The sequence below is a fragment of the Amblyraja radiata genome, chromosome 15, assembly GCF_010909765.2.
Source record: "Amblyraja radiata isolate CabotCenter1 chromosome 15, sAmbRad1.1.pri, whole genome shotgun sequence".
NCBI classification, from domain to species: Eukaryota; Metazoa; Chordata; class Chondrichthyes; order Rajiformes; family Rajidae; genus Amblyraja; species Amblyraja radiata.
The window spans coordinates 33,229,272-33,254,489 of record NC_045970.1 but is presented as its reverse complement, the minus strand read 5'-3'; the positions used below and the strand labels follow the sequence as shown (position 1 = coordinate 33,254,489).

At 43.4% G+C, this 25,218-nt stretch overlaps 1 protein-coding gene across 1 annotated transcript in view; it reads left to right on the top strand.

Moving 5' to 3' along the window:
* The window catches only part of smc3 (structural maintenance of chromosomes 3), a 65,214-nt gene extending 40,348 nt beyond the window's left edge, over window positions 1–24,866 (top strand). Inside the window, exons 21-29 of the mRNA XM_033033992.1 lie at window positions 11–169; window positions 690–797; window positions 4,235–4,343; window positions 10,013–10,260; window positions 13,114–13,326; window positions 15,106–15,276; window positions 16,025–16,202; window positions 22,190–22,296; window positions 24,406–24,866. Coding sequence (XP_032889883.1) covers window positions 11–169; window positions 690–797; window positions 4,235–4,343; window positions 10,013–10,260; window positions 13,114–13,326; window positions 15,106–15,276; window positions 16,025–16,202; window positions 22,190–22,296; window positions 24,406–24,477 — 1,365 coding nt within the window. The 3' untranslated portion in view covers window positions 24,478–24,866. The remainder of the gene's footprint in view (window positions 1–10; window positions 170–689; window positions 798–4,234; window positions 4,344–10,012; window positions 10,261–13,113; window positions 13,327–15,105; window positions 15,277–16,024; window positions 16,203–22,189; window positions 22,297–24,405) is intronic.
* The last annotated feature ends 352 nt before the right edge of the window (window positions 24,867–25,218 follow it).

Genomic DNA, 25,218 nt, shown 5'->3' with positions numbered 1-25,218 from the left:
TTATTTCTAGCAACGAAGTTTGCAGAGTTTGGAAGCAAGTTTACATGCTATGGAGTCAACACGTGAGTCCCTGAAAGCTGAACTTGGCACAGATCTGCTTTCTCAGCTTAGTCTGGATGACCAAAAACGAGTTGATGCACTTAATGATGAAATCCGACAGCTCCAACAGGTATGGTATTTGAAGATACAAAATGTTATATTATTTCCTGGTCTTGACAAGCTGCTAAAATTTCCTGCCTCTTTGCTGTATAGTTTAGCAGAATTTTCATGATCAAATGAGAAAATGTGAAATATAATAAGAAAGGAACAATTGCTCATTTGAATCTACCTATAACAGCAATGGTAAAGAATAATTACTTCGGAAAATAACCAGTTTCGAGAAGATGCATGTCCATGGTGTGAGAAACAGGGTGGTTTAGTACCACAGTTAATGGGTTATAGTAGAGTTTTTTTTAATTATGGCAGGATTGATCAAACAAAGCACGTACTGAGTTTATGTCAAGAGGATTGATGTTTGATATGATTTTGGGGAAAATTGCTAGCATCTGGTCTCAGACATTTCCTACCAACTTAAAACACTGATCCGTAGCCAGGTGAAAAATAGGGCAGTGAGTCAATGCTGATGATAGGTTGGTGTCAGATGTGCATCTGATTTTTAAGATTGTTTTACTTTTAATTTGTCTGTTTAGGATAACCGGCAACTTTTAAATGAACGGATTAAGTTAGAAGGTATAATGACCAGGTTGGAGACGTATCTCAGTGAAAATTTAAGGAAGCGCTTGGACCAAGTTGAGCAGGTAAAATAACGTTTTGGAGTAATAATTCACAACAAAATGCTGGAAATTTATGCAACAGCATTTTGAAATGATGCTAATTAATTTCCATGTTTTGGAAGAATCAGCACACGATTTGAATTTTAATCAACATTACAAAGCTTTCATATAGGACGTATTGACCAGTTGACCAGATCTGCTGAATTTATGTACACTGATCCTGAAATCCTGCAGGATCTTTGAATTTTCAATGATTTGTCAAGTACAGTAGTAACATTTTAAAATCTTAAATTTTTTAAAATCTAACACACACTGCTGCACTGGTGAGTAAGGCAAGGCAGCGCCTTTACCACCTCAGGCAGCTGAGGAAATTCGGAATCTCTCTGAGGATCCTTCAGTGCTTCTACTCTGGGGCTGTAGAAAGCATCATGTCCGGCAACATCATAATCTGGTTTCGGAACAGCTCTGCCCAGGACAGGAAGGCTCTTCAGAGAGTAGTGCGTTTGGCTGAATGCACTATGGGAACTACACTCGCCCCCCTGCAGGACCTATACACCAGGAAGTGCAGATCCAGAGCCAACAACATTATGGGGGACCCCTACCACCCCAGCAACGGACTGGTCCAGCTGCTACGGTCAGGCAAACGCCTCCGCTGATATACTGTGAAAACAGAGAGGATGAGACGGGTTTCTTCCCACAGGCCATCAGGGCTGTAAACTCTTATCTCACCCGGGACTAATTTACTGGTGTGTCTTTTAAAACATTTTTTTCCCTAACATGTAAATACTGATTCTGTTCTATTCTGTTCTGTTGTTTTTGTACAATCTGCAGGCATTGCCACTCTCATTTCACTGCACATCTTGTATGTGTATGTGACAAATAAAATTGACTTGACTTGATTTTATTCAAGCGCAACAATTATACAGCATCAGAGCAAAGTATTAAAATATCTGCAGACCATAAATAAAAACGGAATATATCATAACTAACAGAACAAAGAAACTATGGAACTGTAACTAAAGGACTGAAGATGACGAGAGACAAAAGACACTGGACTAACACTTTTACAGAATATACTGTAGAAAAAACAAGCTTCCTTATCTATATAAGGTGATTGATGGCCTTTGAATGCAGCTGTCCAGGATGAATGCCACAGGGATTAAATTACTGTGCAGCCAGCTGACACATTCGCAGAGAGGCAGTTTTTGCAGCCCCCTGTCTTATCAAAAACACCAATCCTGGGAATCACTACTTGTAATGTACAAGCTCCCACAAATCTGATAATCCCAAGAGCTCCCACAAATTCCAAATATTGCTACTTAACAGGAATAAAGACAGACACAAAAATCTGGAGTAACACAGCAGGACAGGCAGCATCTCTGGAGAGAAGGAATAGGTGACGTTTTCTTCCCACCCTGCTTCCTGCAAAGACGCTATCCCCTACTCCCAATCTTGAACATGCATACTAGAACATGCGGGATGTCCTCATTCTTTAGAGAATGGGGGTTCCCCTCTCCCATCATAGATGAGGCCCTCACTAGGGTCTCCTCGGTTCCCCACAACTCTGCCCTTGCTCCCCCTCCCCTAGTCCTTACCCTCCACCTCCTCAGCCGTCGCATACAACACATAATCCTCCGAATTGTCTGCCACCTCCAATGGTATCCCACCACTAGCCACATTTTCCCATCTCCATCCCTTTCCGCCTTCCGCAGAGACCGTTCCCTCCGCAACTCCCTGCTTAACATCCCTTCCCACCCAAACCACCCCCTCCCCAGGTACCTTCCCATGCAAACGCAGAAGATGCAACACCTGTTGCTATACCTCCTCCCTCAACTCTGTCCAGGGACACCGACAGTCCTTTCAGGTTAGGCAGAAGTTCACTTGCACCTCCTCCAACCGTACTGTATCCGTTGTTCAAGATGTGGACTCTTATACATCGGCAAGACCAAACGCAAACTGGGCGATTGTTTCGTGGAACACCTTCGCTCAGCCCGCGTGAACCAACCTGATCTCCCGGTTGCTGGACACTTTAATTCTCCTTCCCGTTCCTACACTGACCTTTCTATCCTCGGTCTCCTCTGTTGTCAGAGTGAGGCTAAATGCAAATTGGAGAAACTGCATCTTATATTTCGCTTGGGCTACGTACAGCTCAGTGGTATGAATATTGATTTCTCCCAGTACAGGTAGCCACGGCATTCCCTCTCTCTCCCTCCCCCACTCAAGTCGCACAGCTTCTCATTTTAACCTTACAAACAGCTTACAAACAGCCTGTTTCCTTTATCATTGTTACTTTTTTGCATATTTTTCATTCATTGTTCTTTATCTCTCCACATCACCATCTATATCCAACGTGACCCCACCACTCGCCACATCTTCCCATCTCCCCCCATATCTGCCTTCCGCAAAGACCGCTCCCTCCATAACTCCCTTGCCAATTCTTCCCTTCCCTCTCGTACCACCCCCTCCCCGGGCACTTGTCCCTTTACCTCCCCCCTCAACTCCGTTCAAGGACCCAAGCAGTCGTTCCAGGTGCGACAGAGGTTTACCTGCATCTCCTCCAACCTCATCTATTGCATCCGCTGCTCTAGATGTCAGCAGATCTATATCGGTGAGACCAAGCGGAGGTTGGGCGATCGTTTCGCCGAACACCTCCGCTCGGTCCGCAATAACCAAGCTGACCTCCCTGTGGCTCAGCACTTCAACTCCCCCTCCCACTCCATCTCCGACCTCTCTGTCCTGGGTCTCCTCCATGGCCACAGCGAGCAGCACCAGAAATTGGGGGAACAGCACCTCATATTCCGCTTGGGGAGTCTGCATCCTGGGGGCATGAACATCGAATTCTCCCAATTTTGTTAGTCCTTGCTATGTCCTCCCCTTCCTCAGTCCCCCTGCTGTCTCCTCCCATCCCCCAGCCTTCGGGCTCCTCCTCCTTTTTCCTTTCTTGTCCCCGCCCCTCCCTCCCCAGATCAGTCTGAAGAAGGGTTTCGGCCCGAAACGTTGCCTATTTCCTTCGCTCCATAGATGCTGCTGCATCCGCTGAGTTTCTCCAGCTTTTTTGTGTACCATCTATATCTATCGTTTCCCTTATCCCTATCCAGTCTGAAGAAGGATCTCGACCCGAAACGTCACCCATTCCTTCTCTCCGGAGATGCTGCCTGTCCCGCTGAGTTACTCCAGCTTTTTGTGTCTATCTTCATAAACCAGCATCTGAAGTTCCTTCTTACACATAACAGAAGTAAAGGTTTTTCTTCTGCCACCAATAATCCATATTTTTTTGCTAAATAAAAAGTTATTGAGTATTTTGCACAACAAATTTAAACCTGTTGTGATATGTTCATTGAAATCTTGTGCTTTGTTGTACCTAATTGAAATTGGCTGTGCATTTTGCAATTTACTATTACTAATCGAACAGAATAGGTATTAAGATTTGATTAATTTAATTGTGTACTTTCTTTACTTAGGAGTTAAATGACCTACGAGAAACTGAAGGCAAGACTGCTCTAAATGCCACAACTTCTGAATTGGAGGCCATAAACAAGCGTGTGAAGGAGACTACGTCACGTACAGAAGGTTGGAACCATTTTAAGTGCCAATATGGTTTTTGTCTTCGTTCTAAGTTATAGAATAACAACATAAGAGCACTGCGTTCATGCCAGGTAGATCAGTCCCATTCCCATGCTCTTTCGCCATGGTTCTGCTAATTAATTTTGTATGCTATTCAGCATTAGAAGTACAGGCTTTATACCTAGCCGAATTTGATTTATTCTTTATTTACTCATCTCACGATGTGAGTGCTACAGTAGATTAATCCTCAATTGAAGTAAAATTGAAAGGCAAAACTCTTAAAGGTTGGGAGATTGCCTAAAGATTGTGCAGGCTGCATTACTGTTTAATGGCAACAAATTGTGATATAACAAAAATGGTATAACATTTACAACACATAATTGAATGCAGAAAAAGGTATTAAATAATTGGTAAAAATTGGACTTTAAAGAAAGTTAAATATTTTTGAAGCATTTTGAAATGCATTGGGTGCTTTGACATAAGGGGCAGTGTAGGCTGATGAGCACAGATTCTGGGTAAGCAAAACTTAGCAGCAAAGTTTTGAATAAGAGCTGAGATTATTTTTAGTCGGGGGGGAAATACTGAAATAACTTAAAATAACACAGGCATGGGATCAGCAGAAGATGGAGCAGATGTTCTCAGTGCTATATTGGCGTTGGGACTTTGCTGCAGTAAATATAGTGGCAAATAAAGTATTTGTAAGCTTCGTACTTCAGTCAGTCACATAATGTTGGACAAGCTATTGTTGTTACTCCCATCCTAAAAACAGCAATTTGAGTTTAGTTTATTGTCACGTGTACCAAGGTACAATGAAAAGCTATTGTTTTGTGCGAACCAGTCAGCAGAAAGACAATACGTGATTACAATCGAGCCATCCACGGTATACAGATGGCCCATTCTTTGGAAAGTGAACCAAAATGTCACACGTGACCAGATGTCATCACAAAGTGATACAAAAAAATTATTGTAAGAGATTCATCTTATTCATCGCTATTTTCCTACCTACAGAACTATAATGCATGTCTGCGAAAGATATGAACATTCTAGCTATTTAAAATTCAGAGTTTGTAAACTGTCCATGTGGTGTCACACACGTGACCAGCCATATTTGACCTCTTACCCTAAACAAACATTGTCAGCGTAACACATAAAATTTATATTGAAAACCGAAGAAAAGAGAATCATATATGCAGCACAAAACAATATACCTGTAATGCTTTCATAATTAAAAGAGATGTATTCCACAAATTTTCATCTTTTTGGTCGCACACATGACTTAGAATGGGCCAGATGCATGATAAAGGGAGTAACGTGAATAACATTTAGCCAGTAAAGTCCGATCAAAGATAGTCCAAGGGTCTCCAATGAGGTAAATAGTAGTTCAGGACTGCTCTCTAGTTGTTGGTAGGATGGTTCAGTAGCATGATAACAACAATAAAAAGGCTGTTCAGTCTTTGAACCATTCAACCATTTAGTTATTTAATGTTTGGTTGATATATTAACATTTTTTGCATACCCTTAACTAATCCACAACTCCCAAATTCAGTTTTGATATTTCTTGATTGTCGTTGGCTCAACAGCATTATGGAAGGGAACTGTTGAAAATTTCCATATTTGAACTAAAGATTTTTGTAAATTAAAAGTGTAGATGGTTTATGCATGCAACCTATAATGTAGCTACCTCATCACCATTAACCACGCCCCATCATATTAGTATAACTGTGATATCCTCCCTTTGTTTCCTCCCACTTGGTCCCGGTACGCCTGAAGGCTGGATGCAGTCAGTGCTGGGACGTGTGTGCCATGTGCTATAATAAACTCTTAGTAAAGGTTAGTGTGTCAGGAATCACTCCTTTACATGGTGTCAGCTAGTTAAACGCACGCCTCCCGTTTACCGGTTTTCTTTTATTTGTCTCCTGAGTGCCCAGTGTTGGGTTTCCCTTGATATGGCATCCTCATGCCGAAAGCCATCTCCCCTTGTCTTTGACGCTGACATTGCGGAGCGATGGTCGACTTTTGTGATGGATTACACTCACTTCGTCAACATTGCGCACCGGAATGACCCAGCCGCGGTCAAAGCCTCACTCCTGCTTAACCTGGCCGGTCCCGACGCCATGAAGAGAGCTCAGGCTTTCGTCTACGATCCAGCGGTCCTGGATGACAACGGCCAGCCTGTCGAGCCAGCTGAATCTGCCGATGACCCGGTATGTCTTTTGCGCAAGTTTGCAGAGATTTGCGACCTGCCCTCCAACCGCATATTGGAGCGGGCTAGGTTTTTCTCACGGAAGCAGCAGCCGGACGATCCTGTCGAGTGTTTCATCGCTGACCTGCGCTACCTTGCTCAGCGGTGCCATTTTGAGACCATGCGCGACCAGCTCACCAGGGACATTCTCGTCACTGGCATGCTCGACCAGAAACTACGTGCCGACTTGCTGCAACGGCCTGACCTAACCCTGACTCAAGCAATGCATGCGTGCCGCATCGCCGAAGTGGTTACCCCTCCGCATGGGCAGAGGGGATCTGACAGCCGAGCCATAAATCTGACTGGTGTTGCTGGACAACGACGTATGCAGGGCAACTTTCGCCCTCCACCGCGGCCCGTTCGTACATCTCGGGTCCCGCGCTCTCAGAAGTGTCCAAACTGTAATTATGTTCACCCCACGGAGTCACAGTGCCCAGCTCTTGGGAAATCTTGCAATTTCTGTAGGAAAATGAACCACTTTGCAGCTGCCTGCCGGTCCCGTGGGAATGTGCCCTCAGCTCCTAGACAATTCCTAAACAACCTTCAGCAAGTTGATAGTGAGATGGATTCTCAGTCCTCTGTCGACACTGCCCCCAGCTCTGAGCTCAGCTATTCCATGGGAGATGCAAGTGTTTACACTCTCCTCCACAGCCGATCTCGCCTCCCCAATCCATCTGTGCTCATTACCGTGAACAATAAGTCCTTCTCTGCGAAGCTGGATACGGGGGCAAAAGTGAACGTAATGTCAACATCACTGTTTCACAAGATAAGAAATAATGAGCTGTTGACTGCAGATCGCTCTGTTTTGCGTGCCTATGGGGGAGAGGAGCTAACACCTGTGGGGAGGGCGACCTTCCATTGTGTGCTACAGAAATCATCCCGTGACCTGTCGTTCTTTATTCTGGATTGCGACTGTGTAACTCTACTGAGCAACCAGGCCTGCCAGGATCTTGGTCTGGTGTCCTTCGACCGTACGGTCCACGAGGTGCAAGCAGTGATGGATCCACTATCCGAGTACCCGGACATGTTCGACGACAAGTTGGGGAAGCTGCCGCTGGTGTATAAAATCGCAACAGACCCCTCCGTGGTGTCTGTGATCCGCCCACCTCACAGGGTGTCGTTCGCCATGAAGGGCAAGGTGGAGGCTATGCTGAAGGATATGGTTAACATGGGAGTGCTGGAGGCTGTCAGCGATCCCACCGAATGGGTCTCCACCATGGTCGCCACAATGAAGAAAGGGAAGAATGAAATACGGGTATGCATCAACCCTAAGGACTTGAATCTGGCGATTAAGCGGCCCCACTACCCTATGAGGACTGTTGAAGATGTTGCCGCCCAGGTCGGACAAGCCACGGTGTTTTCCGTCCTCGATGCCAGGAGTTCATTATGGCAAATACCCCTGGACAAACGTTCCTCGGACTTGACCACATTCGGTACGCCCTTCGGCAGGTTTAAATTTTTGCGGATGCCGTTCGGCATCAACTCCACCAGTGAGGTATTCCAGCGTTCTATGGAACAATTGTTTGCAGGTCTGCCCTGCACGATTATTGTGGACGACATTCTGGTCTATGGAAGGGATGTGGCTGAACATGACCGCCACCTCCGACAGATTCTGGACCGCGCACGTCAGATCAATCTAAAGCTGAACCAGTCAAAATGCAGGTTCCAGGTGCCTGAGGTCCCATATGTTGGCCACATTTCCTGCGACCAGCACCCCTTCGAGCAGGCAGACCTACAGGTACTGAACGTAAACTTCGTCCCTTCCAAGCAGCTCCAGTGCCTGGTTGAGCACACCGCTAACGACCCTGACCTGCAGCCACTTGCTGCTGTCATCAAGCGCAGGTGGCCTATCAAACGGACTTCATTGCCTGCTGGCGTCCACCCCTTTTTTCTGGTTCGCGATGAGTTGGTGCTCCGGGACGGTATTATCATCAAGGGACACAAGGTGGTCGTCCCTGCCTCGCTGCACGGTTTGTACTTCAACGCTGCCCACATGGGGCAACCCGGGGCAGATGCCACTATCTCGCATGCCCAGGAACAATATTATTGGCCGGGCATGGCAAAGTACATCAAGGCCAGGGTGGCCTCCTGTCCGGATTGCAACTCTCTTGCCCCGCATCAGCAGCGACAGCCGCTTCTACAATAGCCTGCCCCTGCATGCCCCGGTCGGTCCGTTTGCCTCGGTCTCCTCCCCCTGCTCTTCTAGGGTTCGCTTCTCCGGCCCTGTCGTCCCCTGTCAGGCCTTCTCTCTCTCAGAATTCTGCTCATTCAACCCCTTCTGTTTCACCTGGTTCACCTGTGCCTCTTGGTTCCCCTTTCAAGCTTGGGTCTCCACCTACCTTCTCTCTCCCTCCTGTTCCTGTTCCTGTCCCTCCTCCTATTCTTTCGGGTGGGGAGGGTGAGGGTGCAGTGCGCACTCGCTCGGGTCGGATTGTCAAACCTCCGGCTCGATACGGAGACTTCGTTTAGCTTTGCAGGTACTGTATAACCAACCTGCCATTGCCGTAACTTGTTTAATTTGTAAGGGGAAGGATGTAGATGGTTTATGCATGCAACCTATAATGTAGCTACCTCATCGCCATTAACCACGCCCCATCATATTAATATAACTGTGATATCCTCCCTTTGTTTCCTCCCACTTGGTCCCGGTACGCCTGAAGGCTGGATGCAGTCAGTGCTGGGACGTGTGTGCCATGTGCTATAATAAACTCTTAGTAAAGGTTACAGTGTGTCAGGAATCACTCCTTTACAAAAAGGATTTCTGGCTATTCAAAGAATTGGACAGATACATGGACAGGAAAGGTTTAGAAGGATATTGGCCAAATGCAGGCAGATAGGACTAAGGTTGATGTGGCATCTTAGTCGGCCTGGACAAGTTGGGCCAAAGGGCCTGTTTCTGTGCTGTATAAATCAGACTCTGTGACTCTTATTTTGTAAAGCGCATGTAGTCATAAAGTTGCACAATTTTAGAAACCTTATGACCCATTACTCTTATATCACGATCCGTGTTCTTCGAAGTCACAAGATTTACAATTGATGTTTTATAAAAATAAAACACTGCAGGTTATTGCATGATTATAAAGTAATTGTGTAAGCATAAATTATACTCCAGGTGTATGAATTTAATTGCTGCATCCTTTAACGACAGAAGCCATGAATCAATTTTATTTATATAGTGTAATTGAATGAACTCAAGTGAACAAATACTCATTAAGCATTTTTTGACTGCAGTAGCTGGTATTAGGGAAACAGTCCATGATTCTTAATTTTCTAAACAAGATTAGTTCTTGGGATGTTGACCATTAACATCTGGTGAGTTCACTGTTAATATTGGATTAGGGTGATTGTTGTAGAGATAACTGAGCACTGAAGATAAACAGTTGCCTTTTCCCTTCCGCAAAATCTGTGCTAAAACATCAGATGTGTTTTACAGAACTGGATTCTCTGATAGACAAAACAGAAGTGGAATCCAAAGATCGAATTAAAAGCATGGATCGCTGGAAGAACATGGAGAAAGATCACATGGAAGCTATCAACCATGACACAAAGGAGCTGGAGAAGATGACAAACCGGCAGGGCATGTTGCTTAAGAAAAAAGAAGAATGCATGAAGAAAATCAGAGAATTGGGCTCATTGCCACAGGAGGCTTTTGAAAAATACCAAACATTGAGCCTCAAGCAGGTAATGTATGTGGGGGAAATTGGCATCTTGTGAAGAAAATGGCTTCTGTTGTGCTGCCATCTCGAACTGTTGCAGTCCTTCAGGTGTGAGAGTACTCGCAATGCTGTTGGAGAAAGATTTTTAGGATTTTGATCCATTGACAGTGAAGGAACAGACATGTATTTCCAAGACAGGATAGTGCACGTTGTGGAAGGCAACTTCCAAGTGGTGGTGTTTGCATGCTTTTGCATTTTGATATTTTAAGCTAAAATTATTTAATAATAAAATATAATTTCATCAACCTTCTCCAGACTTCAAGAAAATTACTTACAGTTTGATTATTTTGTTCCTTTCTCTTGGGCTTTGGCACAGGTAGAAATGCAATGGAAGAAATAAATTGCAACAAAAAAAAAGACACAATGTGCTGGAGTAACTCAACGGGCCAGGCAGCATCTCTTGAGAACATGATTGGGTGACAATAGACGAGACTGCCGCAAGGAACTGCAGATGCTGGTTGACACAAAGAACTGCAGTTGTTGGTTCCTGAAGAAGGGTCCTGAGTTGAAACATCACTGATCCATGTTCTCCAGAGATGCTGCCTGACCCACTGGAATACTCCAGGACTTTTATTTTAGTAAACCAGAATTTACAGCTCCTTGTTGCTAGAAATAAAATGCACATTTCTGTACATTGGGAAGTCACTAAATTTGCACTTTATTCTCTATAACTTGCTTTTCATTGAAGGCAAGTCTGTGTGGAGGCTTAAACCGTAGTAAAGATATTGAGCTTTTCAATTTAGGATCACCTGCTATTATCTTAATGTTCCCTAATGGAACCCCAATGGGCTGGCAAATTGAGCAATCGAGAACAAAATGCATTTGGCACTAAATTCTGTCTGACAAGGTGTACATAATTCTGAGGTACATATAATGATAAAGAATTATTGATTCAGTACATTATTGGAGCACTGATTAAGGGCAATCCATTTACTTAAAGATCAGCAGAAGGTTATGAGCACCATCTGCAGGCGGAGTGAATCATTTAATAATTTGTGTTGCATAATTATATTGCATCTGCAGTCCGGAAACAAGCTATTCCTGTTCGATCGTGCCTGTCGTCTTACTGCACACGAGTCGCCTTTTTCCATTTAGCCTCATTGGCATATCCTTTGCCTTTCTTATTCTTCGTGTGTTTATCCTGCTGTTCATTAAATGTTCATTTTTCTAGTCACCTAAGCAGCTCTTTATGGTAATGTTCAACATTATAGAAAGATAGAAAATATGTATAGGAGTAGGCCATTCGACCCTTCGAGCCAGCACAACCATTCAATATGATCATGGCTGACAATCCAAAATCAGTACCCCGTTCCGGCTTTTTCCCAATAACTCTTGATTCCCTTACCCCTAAGACCTGAGTGGAAATATCTTCTCTAAATCTGTCCAAGAAACCCCTTCTGGTATGCTATTAAAAGTATTAGATCATCAGCTTTCCATTTTCTGTGGAAAGGAGCTCTGTTTTGTTAAGTCTTGTTGAATTGGTATGATCTTCCATTCTGGTATGATCTGGATTCATTCATTGCAAGTGACTTTTTGTATCTTCTCCACTTATTTTTGCTGGGGAAAAAATGTTTTAGATAAACTACAGTTTATCAAGTCCTAAAATATGAAAATGAGCACTTCAACCCATTGTAGAAACAAGGAACTGCAGATGCTGATTAATACACAAAGTGCTGGAGTAATTCAGCAGGTCAGGCAGCATTTCTGAAGAACATGGATAGGTGGTGTATCAGGTCGAGACCTTTCTTCAGACCTCTCCAGAGTTCTGCCTAACCCACTGATCCAGCACTTTGTGTCCTTCAGCCCATTGAGTCCATACTGACCCTTGAGCACCATTTTACATTGATCATAATAAATCCATATTATTCTCCCCCATATGCCCAGCAACTCGCCTCTGATTCTATCACCCACCTACTGATGAAGAGCAATTTAGGCTGGCCAATAAGCCTACAATCACAAACATTTTTTTACAGTATGGGCTGATGACTGCACTGTGAGGTGCAAATTTCAAGAAGCAGTGTAGCATTCAGTAAGGGAGTTGAATTAATATCCAATTTAATTGATCTTAATTATGTAATTATTGATTATGATTAGTTTTATTGTTGTATACATTAGGGACGGTGCAATGCATCCATACTGTTGTTAATTTAGTTCCCCCATACATATTTCTACAATCACTTGGTTAATATTTCAGATGAAGTCATCAGCTCTGCGTGTATAAATAAAAATATTCAAAGCAATAAACAGGAGACAAAGATGAATCTATGGATAAGGAAATTTGGCATGAGGCTCTAGTACAATTATTTTTTAAATAAAAAAGACACAAAATGCTGGAGTAACTCAGCGGGTCAGGCAGCATCTCTGGAGGACATTAGGTGATGCTTTGGGGGCCCTTCTTCAGGAACCAGTATCTGCAGTTTCATTTGTCAACAAGTATTTGAGCTCCTTGTGGCGAGTCTGAACATGGTCCCGACCTGAAACATCGCCTATACATGGTTTCCAGAGATGCTGCCTGATCTGCTGAGTTACTCCAGTAGTTTGGTCACTTTTGTAAACTGCATCTGCAGTAAATATTTCTTTTTAGATACCTTGGTTAAAACTGGAATAAATGAACCCATTAATACATTTTTCAACTAACAATACTGTCGTAATATTTTGCCATATTTAGAGCAGCAACTATTAAGCATAAATTGATTCACAGGTTTTTGATAAGAGATGACTTGTAATCTAAAGTTTGTTGAGATGTGCCTTTTTTGTGTGTGTTTTGTATATGAAAGTGACTTTCTACTGTCACACTTTTTTGCCCCGTCATTTGCAGCTATTCCGGAAATTGGAACAGTGTAACCAGGAGTTGAAGAAGTACAGTCACGTCAACAAGAAGGCCTTGGACCAGTTTATAAATTTCTCTGAACAGAAGGAGAAGCTTATGAAACGTCAAGAGGAGCTTGACCGTGGCCACAAGTCCATCATGGAGCTTATGAATGTGCTTGAGTTGAGAAAATATGAAGCCATACAGCTGACCTTCAAACAGGTAAAATATTGTGTACTATTAATAGTTTATCAATTGGTGAAAACTTATTTGATGTTTTGCTCACAAATCTAGCGATTAATACATTATAACTAAAGTCATGTTTTTTCCTTCATTGCAATATGTTTTCAATCGTTTGATTTTCAGTAGATGTTCAACATCAACTTTTTTAATACCTGGTGTAAATAGTGATGATAGGACAGGTGGCTTATGTCAAGGGTTTAGCAATCCACAGTAGTTTTCAAGTCTGATCCCTGGTCGGTGGGACATTCATGGACCTTGGCTAGTCACTAATTTTGTAATAGTGTCGTGGGTAGCTAGGCCACTTCTGAAGTATCCTAGCTAGTCAATGTGTTCAATCAAATTGCGAAAAATAGTAAGACGGCCTACCCTTCTTTGGGGGTGGGGGAACTAGTGCACCTTTGGTCCCATGCTGAATGAACCTGGTATTTGGCTGTATTAGTCCATGTTGGAACAAACTAAGTACAATTATTGTCAAGGGTCAAGCATAATGTTTGTGACAAGGGATTTTGAGTATTCAATGACTAACCCAAGTATATAACTGATTTCTATTTGTAGGGTGGAACCTGGAAGTATTTTTCTTATTATCTACGGGGTTAATTAATTTATATTAAATGTCTGAATGCTCTTCTGTTTGCAGTCTAAATTGGAATGCTCATTTTAATTAAAAATAGATCTTATTTTCTTGTTTAATGATTCAGTCACTTGTAAATTTCTGATCTTCATGCTTGTGTTTTAGTGGCCTTAATTTAAAAGCAAAGCTAGATATTTGCAGTTTCACTTTTTACAGACTTATTTCTTTGCATCATCAAAAGAGATTTCAATGATTTTTATTGTTTATATAAAGTTTGGCCAAAAGATTTGTTGCAGTTTTAATCACATGGCTAAACAATAGTGAACGCTTTGTCTATAGATTCAGTGAGGCAGGCACTTTGACTTCAGTATTACAGTGGAGACCATCTTGCCTTTAGTTTTTCCAGTTGTCCATTCATGAAATCCTGAGATATCATTTAAAAAGTATTTAAAGGGTGCAGCAGACTAACATGCCAGAGCCAACATGGCTACCGGGAAATGTCTGAATCAAGATAATATCTTTAGAGATGGGGGAAGATGGTTAAAATGTATCAAAACGTAGGTGGCATTATCTATGACAATTTGCCAGCCAGTAAGGCAGGTATTAGAGTTTGGCCAGTGAGGGATTACTATTAAAATGGCAAGTGGCATTCAAGGAAAATTGAAAGTACAAATTTAGCCTACATTGCACAAAATTTTAATTGGCTGATTACATTTTATTTCATTATAAAATGATATCGCCACACAAATTTGTTGTTGCTTTCTTCAGCAATTAATTGAAAACTAACTGCAAACCAGTTTACAGTAATGACTTTTTATTAATTGGAAACAAAATCTGGTACTGAATGGAGCATTTTTGTCTTTTGAAAATGTACTGCATCTAAACAACTTACTGAATTCACTGTAAAATGACAGCAAGCAGAAGCCTTGATGCGCTGTGTGTCTTCTGCTGTAAGTTTATATGTTCATAAAACCTCTCCTGATAGTTACAATTTCCTCTGGGTGTTTATATAGAATCATTAACTAAACAGTTAAATTTCATCCATTTTGGATTTCACAGTAGCACCTGCTGCACTTCTGCTGCATTGAATATGTGTACCCACTAATAAAAGCAAAGCGTCTGGGCTGCATTGTCATTTTTCATCCTTTGAATCATTCTAAAATGCCGGATCATGTTATTTTGATTAGGTATCCAAAAATTTCAGTGAGGTGTTCACAAAGTTGGTCCCAGGTGGTAAAGCATCCTTGGTTATGAAGAAAGGTGACGTGGAAGGAAGCCAATCGCAGGATGAAGGTGAAGGCAGTGCATCACAGAGCAGTGTGCCATCTGTTGATCAATTCACAGGAGTTGGCATTCGGGTAACTGATTCCATTGTGTGTCATTTTATCACGTTCTCTGCCTGCAATTTCACTTTCACTCATTCATTGTTTTCAACATTAAATAATTGATGTCGATCAGGATTATCTGCAGGTGTTTTTCACTTTTCAATGGGCACAAGTTTAATATAAACCAGGATGGAAGTCTTAGAATGAAACACAAGTGCTGGAGGAATTCACCGGGTCAGGCAGTATCTGTGGAGGGAATGGACAGATGTTGTTTCGGGTCAGGATCCTTCTTCTCTGGAAGTCATAGAATTGCATCATTGTTTTGTAGAAATCGTTACTATAGATAAAATCCACCTGTTTTAAGATGCTCATGGGGAATTACATTTTTCAACCTGGTTATGGAAATTTAGATTAAGGAATGGGAAGCACAAACTCCAAAATTTAATTTCATTTGACAAGTTTCAGTATTTTTGTTCTGCACCCAATGTTCTTTTCAGATTCCACCTCATCAGAATTGTTTTGCTGATAGATTCTGGAGTCATGTCAGATTTTCATCTGCATACACACGTGTAGTGCTTGGTGCTAATAATGGGTCCTTTAAATTCATCATAAACAGAGCAAACCCTGGTTTACACATAAACTTATGGACTTTCCCAGAGGATAGGATTATACCATCCAAAAGCTAATTTCTAAATCTTTGTCACTGATGCTTGATATATTTTACAATTTCTTGGCAGATGTTGGTAGTGCTGCATTGTAATTCCACTTTCTACATTGGCAGGTGTCTTTTACAGGAAAACAAGGAGAAATGCGAGAAATGCAGCAGCTTTCTGGAGGTCAGAAATCGCTCGTGGCGCTTGCTTTAATCTTTGCCATTCAGAAATGTGACCCCGCTCCTTTTTACCTCTTTGATGAAATCGACCAGGCCCTGGATGCTCAACACAGAAAAGCTGTTTCAGGTAAAGTTTTCAAAGAAAACCTTGTTGATTTTAAACTGCATTTTATATTGCTCCATTCATGAGTTTTTCAAATACTATTAAAAGGAATCTCATTGAGACAGCAAGATTTTATTTTTAGTCAATGATAGGGATGAAGAGGGCCATACAGTGTGGAATCTGGCTCTTCGTCCCAACTTGCCCATGTCAACCAACATGTTACACTAGTCCCATCTGCCTGCGTTTGGTCCATATGCAACTAAACCTATCCTATCCATGTACCTGTCTCAATATTTCTTAAACATTGTGATAGTACCTGCCTCAACTACCTCTGCTGGCTGCTCATTCCATTCTTCCACTACACTCTGTGTAATAAAAAGTTACTCCTCGGGTTCCTTTTAATTTTTCCCTCCTCACCTTAAAGCTTCTCGGATTTCATGTGATTTTAGATTACAGCGAAATTGTGATCTGTAACTTAAATTCTCTTTCTTTTCACTGGGATTAATCAACTTCCGCTATTCATGCCAAAAATTATATCTAAATTACAGATAGTGAAGAAATAACAACATAGGATTGTGTATAAATCATTAAGCTTAATAGTTGGCATAGGCAGGTTATCTTCACTTTCTGATTTGCTATGCTGTTGTAAGTCAAGTCAAGTCATTTGATACAAATACACCGATAGATGCTCCTGGACACATCATCAGTGATGTAACCTGGGGTCATTGGGTGTTTCGGGTCTTTCAACATCAGCCACCCTCACCCAGGCGACCCAGCCGTGGTTGATCAGACCACGACTTGTGTTCAGGTGGCATTCGCTCCTCCCCATGGACCGTCTCTCCTGATCCAGAGCCATCTCGAGGCCTTCTCCGCTGCCTCTGTGGTGTTCTTGATGGCCCTTCTCCTCGCCACTCCATTGATGCCCAGTGCACTCAAGGCTTTGTAGAGTGATTGCCCTGCAAAACCTCTGCAGCCAACCTCGATGGGCATACACTTTGCCTTCCAGCCCTGCTTACGGCAGTCTATATGACCAGCTCTTCATATTTGGTCATCTTCCTCTCGTGGGCCTCCTCCAGACGGTCCTCCCACGGCACTGTCAGTTCCAACAAGACGATGTTTTTGGTCGCCTCTGAGACCAGGAGGATATCTGGCCTCAGGGTGGTCGTGGCAATGTGCTGTGGGAACTTCAGCTGTTTCACCAGGTCTACGGAAAGCTGCCAGTCCTGCGCAGTGGCCAGGATTCCTGACAGATTCCTGGCTGCTGTGGTTCTTGACAGCTGCACTCCGGCCTTCACAAAGGTGATCATCTGGGTGGTGGGGCGTTTTCGTCTACAGCTGCTGATTCCCATGCTGATGGCTTCTGCAATGGGTTTAAGAACCTGGTCGTGACGCCATGTGTACCGGCCCTGCCCAAGAGCCTTTGGGCAACAGCTCAGGATGTGTTCCAATGTCCCGTTGCCTGAGCATTGCGGGCAATCTGGAGATTCCGCTTTGCCCCAGATGAAGAGGTTCGATGGGCTGGGGAGGACATCATACACTGCCTGGACCAGGAACTTGATGCGCTGTGGTTCAGCCTGCCAGAGCTCAGTCCATGTGACTTTTCGGTCCATGGCCTGCTCCCACCTTGTCCAAGCTCCCTGCTGCCTCAATCCAACTGCTCTGGTACACCTCTCCTCCTCCACCACTGCCCTCACTTCCTCCTGGACCAGCCTGCGCCTCTCCTTCCCCTTGGCCTTGTCAAACTGGGGAGATGGGAAGATTCTCAGGCCTGCTATTCCCCGAGTCACTGCTCCCACCAGGACTCTGTGGCGTATCCGGGACTCTGCTTGCAGCACGGCTTTGCCGGCTCTCCACTTCCTCCCAGTTTTCACCTCCACCCCTGCTTGAGCCACCTTGGGGTCGCTGGAGTCCCTGTACAGCATCACCTCTCTGGCCCGAGTCACCTTGAACTCCTCCTCCAGGGACTTCAGGGGCAGCTGGAGCTTGGTGTTATTTCCGTAAAGGGCGATGCTGCTAAGGCTCCTGGGCAGTCCCAGCCACCTTCTGAGAAAGCTGCTGACTTTCCTCTCCAATCTCTCTACGATGGATATTGGGACTTCGTAGACAAGCAGTGGCCAGAGTATCGTTGGCAGGATACCATGCTGGTAAATCCATGCCTTGAACTTGCCGGGAAGACCCGACCAGTCCACTGCTCTCAACCAACTCTCCAGCTCCTGACAGGTTGCCTGGACAGATGCTGTATCCTTCAGGCTGCTGTTAAACACCTTGCCAAGACTCTTCACTAGCCTTTCAGAGACAGTTGGGATTGGTGTCCCTTCGATGCTGAAGTGGAACCCGTCCATGACTGCCCTTCTTCAGCACCAGTGACCTTGATTTTCCTGGCTTAAACCTCATCCTTGCCCATCCAATCAGCTTCTCCAACCCCTGCAGGATCCACCTGCCTCCTGGCACTGACTCAGTGGTGACAGTCAGGTCGTCCATGAAGGCTCTGATTGGTGGTTGGCGCATTCCTGACTTGGTCCGAGGGCCCTGGCACTCTGGCTCAGCAGACTTGACGATCATGTTCATCGCCCAAGCAAAAAGGATCACAGAGATGGTATAGCCTGTGATGATCCCAACCTCCAGTCTGTGCCACTCTGATGTTACTGACCCTGATGAGACTCTCATGCTGAACTGGTTGTAATAGTCCAGGATGAGATCTGCCACTTCGCCCGGCACATGATGCTTGGCCATGACTGTCTGGATCTGGATCTTACATACTTTATTCGTCAAGTCTTACATACAAATATTACATACTTATTCAATAAGTATGTGATATTAAAAAAAAACCTCAATAATTAAAACAAGTATCCACCAAAAGCAGTCCACAAATAATTAATATACATTCCCCTGTAACCCGCTATCCCAATTGCAGTCAATGGAATCCACTGATCATGGCATGGGATACAGGGGTTCTTTTAGCTCCCATGCTCCCACTTAACCCACTCTTTTCCCCACCCAAAAGTGTAAATATTGTGAAGTCGCAAAGAGTAAAGTTATGCAGAGCTGGATGAATTCCACAAATCTTTTGAAGAATCTGATGCCAACTAATGGTGAGTAAGTTGAGGACTTTTCTGCTTGACTATCTGTATTTGGGCTGCACCTAATCACCATATTCCTAAATTACTTGGATGTCACAAAGGCAGCAATTTAAATAAACATTGTTACAAAACAATATTACCTGAATGAGTGAGTGAAGAAACAACAGCAAATTGCATTTCAATACGAGTCTTTCGTGAGATTAACCTAAAGAATTAAAAATATATCTTCTAAATGGTGTAAATCAACACTTGAAGGGTGAAAAAGACTTGGGTCCTTGCCAGTGCACTGTTATATTGGCAGGACAAATGTAAGGTACAAGAACTAATTCTGTTGGGTTAGGTTCATCTCTCTCCACAACCACACCTCTGCTACAGCCGCAGTCACTCAAGGCGTTCCCCAAGGCTCCGTACTCGGCCCCATCCTCTTCATCATCTACATCCTCCCCCTTGGTCAGATACTCCGCCACTTCAATCTGGACTTCCACTGTTACACTGATGACACCCAGATTTACCTTGGCACCAAATCCCCCCACAACCCCCACCTCTCCCATATCAACTCCTGTTTGTCAGCTATAAAAACCTGGATGCAACATAACTTCCTCAAACTCAACAGCGATAAGACAGAATTCCTCCTCATAGGCTTCAAAGCCACACTCAGCAAAATCAATAACCCCACTCTCACCATCGACGGCACCACTGTCTCCCCATCTCCCCAGGCCCGCAACCTTGGCGTGATCTTTGATTCCACCCTCTCCCTTGAGCCTCACATCCGCCATGTCATTAAAACCTCCTTCTTTCTTCTCCGCAACATCGCCAAACTCAGACCCTCTCTCCCACCGCCCGCTGCTGAAAGACTCATCCATGCCTTCATCTCCTCCCGACTGGACTATTGCAACTCACTTCTCCTTGGCATCAGCTCCACCTACATCAACCGACTCCAACTGGTCCAGAACGCAGCCGCCCGACTCATCACCCACACCAAATGCTGGCATCACATCACTCCAGTCCACAAACAACTTCACTGGCTTCCCATCTCCCACCGGATCACCTACAAAATCCTGGTCCTCACCTACAAAGCCTTCCACCATCTGGCCCCCCCATATCTCACTGACCTCCTCTCCCCCTACCAACCCTCACGGTCCCTCAGATCCACATCAGCCGGTCTCCTCTCCATCCACAAGTCCAACCTCTGCAGTTTTGGGGACAGAGCCTTCTCCAGGGCAGCTCCCAGGCTCTGGAACTCCCTCCCCCAACTGATCCGCAATTCCGTGTCCCTCACCATCTTCCAGTCCCGCCTCAAGACCCATCTCTTCACCTCTGCCTATCCTTAGCCCCACGGCCCCGTCCCTTTTCATCTGTGCATTAATTGCCTCATACTGTGTTTTGTATTGAATTCTGTCTACTTTGTGTAATAATAATAATAATAAATTTTATTTAATGGGCGCCTTTCATACATCTCAAGGACACCTTACATAGTAATCGGAATAGAAACATATAATCGGAATAAAACAAGTAATTAAAGACATCACAGTGACACAAATTAAAAACAGAATTCAATCCAAAAACAGAAAATCAAAAACACAGTGTGAAAAGAGAGCAGCGGCAGCCAAAGCGCGCCAGCGTCCACTCTCCCTTCACGGCAGCCATCTTGGACACAGACCTACAGGACTACAATTAGACAAAAAAATGTCCAGTCCCCACCCCATGTTCACCCCAAAGTCAGGCCTATTGAGGCCACCGCAATTGCCTGTACGGAGGCCCGATGTCCCTGGCCGTTCTCACCGGGTGGTCTTGCCCCGGCGTCGGGAGAGTCCTTTCGGCGGCTGGGCCACTTGGAACGGCCGCTTCTTGGTTGGAGCCCGCGGCTGCCGAAGCCGACAAGGCCGCGCCGGTTTGGCGCTCCCAGGCTCCAGATGAAAAAAGTCGGCGCCCGTTCTCCGCACTGCCGCCTTGCCGCCTCTACGCACGCCGTCTCTCCGCACGCCGCCTCTCCGCTCCGCAAACCCGCAGCCCGGAGATGTTGCTCACGGCGGTCCAGCTCGCCAGAGCTCCAGCGCGGCGACCCAGGCAAGGCATCGCCCTCTCCGCTCCGCTCCAGCGCTCCAATGCTGTGCCGCCACCCAGGCCGAGGTGCTGGGTGGTTCCCGCCAAGAAACGGCGCTCCAAGCCCGCTGGTAGGCCACGAGGACGGGTCGACGGGCAGCCCGGAAAAAAGGCTGCCACACCGACCAGGTAGGGACCTATAAATAAAGTAACACCTACCCCCCCACATTAAAAGACCATATCCCCTACAAACAAAAAAACAGGACTCACTAAAAACTATTTTTAAAAAAACGAATTTAAGACGGACGGCTGCTGGCTAGCAGCCGTTCACCAAGATGGCTCCTCCTCCTCCTGTGTACTAGTCATGTCTCTACTATTTATTTCATTCCCCTTACATGTTTTTCCTCTACATGCTCAATATTTGTAAGGTGTCCTTGAGACTCTTGAAAGGCGCCCATAAATAAAATGTATTATTATTATTATTATTATTATTATTAGGAAGGGTAAGAATGGCGGGAGAATTCACGATAAAATATCTAATGTACATTTATTGGGATCTGCTGAACCATTGGTGATGTTTTGATTGTTTGTGGGCGTTCTGGGGACAGAGGAGCATGTTTGCAGCTGTAGATACAAGGTCAAATGAGATGGACAGATGGGTTGCCTTATCTGCCAGGTACCTGGCAATCCACCAGACTACACACAAATTCTGTCAAGATTGTTGATACACTCAAGTTCTTCTTGTAAATGGAATCTGTGCTTTAGTAACTCAGTTCCACCCTTTAAAATCTGTTTTAATTTTCAATGGCAATTATTTGATGCTTGAGTAGGTTTGTAAATTGTAATTTTGCTCTCTTTTTAACATCCTAACAATCTTTTCCACAATAGATATGATATCCGAACTTTCCGCACATGCCCAGTTCATTACGACTACATTCAGGCCAGAATTGCTCGAATCAGCAGACAAGTTTTATGGAGTGAAATTCAGGAATAAGGTAATTTCATAAGTAAAGTGGATGTCGTAACCTACTCGCTTTATATTCAAGCTGCTTTATTTGAACAGTTGTTAACAAACAAATCTCTTAAAATGGGAAATTTGCTGCGTTTCATTGGTGACCAGATGGAAAGGAAGCGGGTGTTAGGTGAGTTGGGAGGGAGAGGCTAGGAGGGAATCCAAACCGATCAGCCAACTTTGCAATCAGGAGATGTCCAAGGATGTATCAAACGAGGCTGTTTACAAGTATTTAGCTGGAGTTCACTGGTACCAATATAGTTGCGCTATGTTTAATTTTGTCTGTCGGTGTCTTTTTGTACATGGGAATGGTTAAAATGTAAATAATATTTTTATGGTAGCGCAGCGCCAGTGTCCCAGGTTCGATTCTGACTAAGGTGCTGTGTACGGAGTTTGTACGTTCTCCCCATTTGTGCGTGACCGCGTGGGTTTTCCTTGGGTGCTCCTGTTTCCTCCCACTTAAAAGACGTACAGGTTTGTAGGTTAATTGGCTTTGGTAAAATTGTAAATTGTCCCTAGTGTATAGCATAGTGCCACTGTATGTGGATCACTTGTCGGCATGGTCCTGGTGGGCCGATGGGCTTGTTTCGCGCTGTATCTCTAAACTAAACTATAAAAAATCTTGTCACCCTTTGCTGTTTATTGTATCTCATTCAAGAAGACTGAACCACTATCCCACTTGGCTTGCTGAGAATGGGCCATCTCTTTCTATGGGCAGTATATATGTAATAGTTGGACTAGTGCATAAGGGGCATCTTGGTTTGCATGGTCAAGTTGGGCTGAAGAGCATGTTTCTGTGCTGTATAACTTCCTGGATCTTGACTAGGTTGTTAGAGATATGGAATCTTGGAACTATAGCTTAGTAGAAGGTTATTCGGCCCATCGTGCTGCTGCTGGATATGAATAGCATACTAATGAAGGGCCTGCTGTACATTACTTAGTGAATGCTGATCCTAATGTAGTCTGCTGTTTTCCCCAATCTTTACCTTAACAATGCTATTATATCAAATTTGAACATTCACAATGAACCTATATTATGAACTAACTGAGAATATAATTGTGGCCAGTGTAGACTACGTTTGTTCCCCTTTCTACAACCCAAGCTGTTTCTGGGATGCGCAGGGTTCTAGGAACAAGATTTGTCAAGCTTTTATATCAGCCTTAGCCCTTTGGCAAGGCTAAATTCTCAATTGTACAATCACTTCAATTTCAATACGTGTGACCTCTCATCAGACTGTGTACTCTAAGTCAAGTCCTAAACTTGCCTCTGAAGAAATTATGCTTTCCTGTAAGTTAAAGGAAATTAAATTACACCTTGAGTAACTTAATATATTTAAAATCAAAGTCTTTCATTGATGTGTAATGCAATAACTTCTTCAATTAATGCATTTTTGAAGATTTTTTTTAAACATGGAACACCTCGGATCTGAAAGCACTGCAACACCTTTATTTTACCATAACATTTTTGGATAAAGTTGCAGGTTTTAGAACATAGGCAAGAGTAGATTAATAAACTGCCCCTGACACTCATTGAGCTCATGACTGATCCAATCTTGGCCTCAACATCACTTTCCTGCTTTCTCCCCATTCCCTTGAGTTTAAAAATCTTATCAGTCTCAGTCTTAAATATAATTGGTGACTGCCTTCACAGCCGCCTGGGCATAAAGATGTACAACCCACGTGTGAAATAGTTGTTACTCCTTGCTTTAAAATCGGAAATCCCTTGTTCAGAAATTATCTCCTGGTTCGAGGCATCTCCATTAGATGAATTAAGCATCCACTTTATCAGTTCTCAAAACTTTAATTTGGTAAGATCACTTCATTTTTATCTTCAATTAGTCTAGGCTTGACCTGTTCCACCTCTTGTACATCAACACTTTCACTCAAGGAATCAATCTAATGTTTTTTTTAATTTAACTTACTGAAGTATAGACTTCCTTCTTGGTAACACTTTGTCCAGCTTTTCAAAGCACTTCTTGTCACGTTTCTCCTTTATCTATAAATAGTGCCTTCTGATTTGATAAACTTTTATGTACCTGGGTTGTAGTAAAACTGTGTGTTTACATTTTCTTTAAAAATAAATCTTTTACAGGTCAGTCACATTGATGTGATCACAGCTGAACAAGCTAAAGACTTTGTAGAAGATGATACCACACATGGATAAAAATAGCAGGATCTGGTTTCCAATCAATTGTACACAAGTTGTATACTTTTTATCTGCAGATTTGATTTGCATTGATAGTGCTTATATCATACTAAACTAGATAGTCACTGCATTTCACATGGCTACTCAAAAAATATTCTAAATTCCACCTGTGAAGTTGAGCTGAGGTCAATTTAATTGGACTTTATGACATTTAGGAAATGACCAGAGCAGATTTTCTTCAGAAGTTTGACGTCTATTCTGTCTCTTTGTTGCTGTTTCTTAAAATAAAGACACCCGCTTCAGCTATCTTTTGCGTGCAAAGTTGAAGTATGTCTATGGTTTTGTAAAGTTTCTCGTAGTTGTTTATAAGCTTTGTATCTTCTATTGCAATAAATAGCTTTTCACTATATAATTTTTAATCACTTTTTGTTTCAAAGAGTTGCAATAAAATGTTAGGTAAATATTTTTGTGTTTAAGTTTTCTATGCTGAGTGCACTCTGTCTACAAGGAGCAAGTTTTGTACATTAATATCTGCAACACCCAACAGAGCATTTTTTTAGAATCAACATTAAGTGAATGGACCAAATCTTGTTTAGATTGAATTTTCAATGGATTCTGCTAAAACTTCAATGACATGAAGGTCCACTACTGTAGCTGGAAGATCAGTTTATATCCTTAACCAAACAATCAGACTGAAGAATTGCTAATGATCCTTCAAAATCAGCACAGATTTTAATGCCTGATCTTTGATAAAAAATT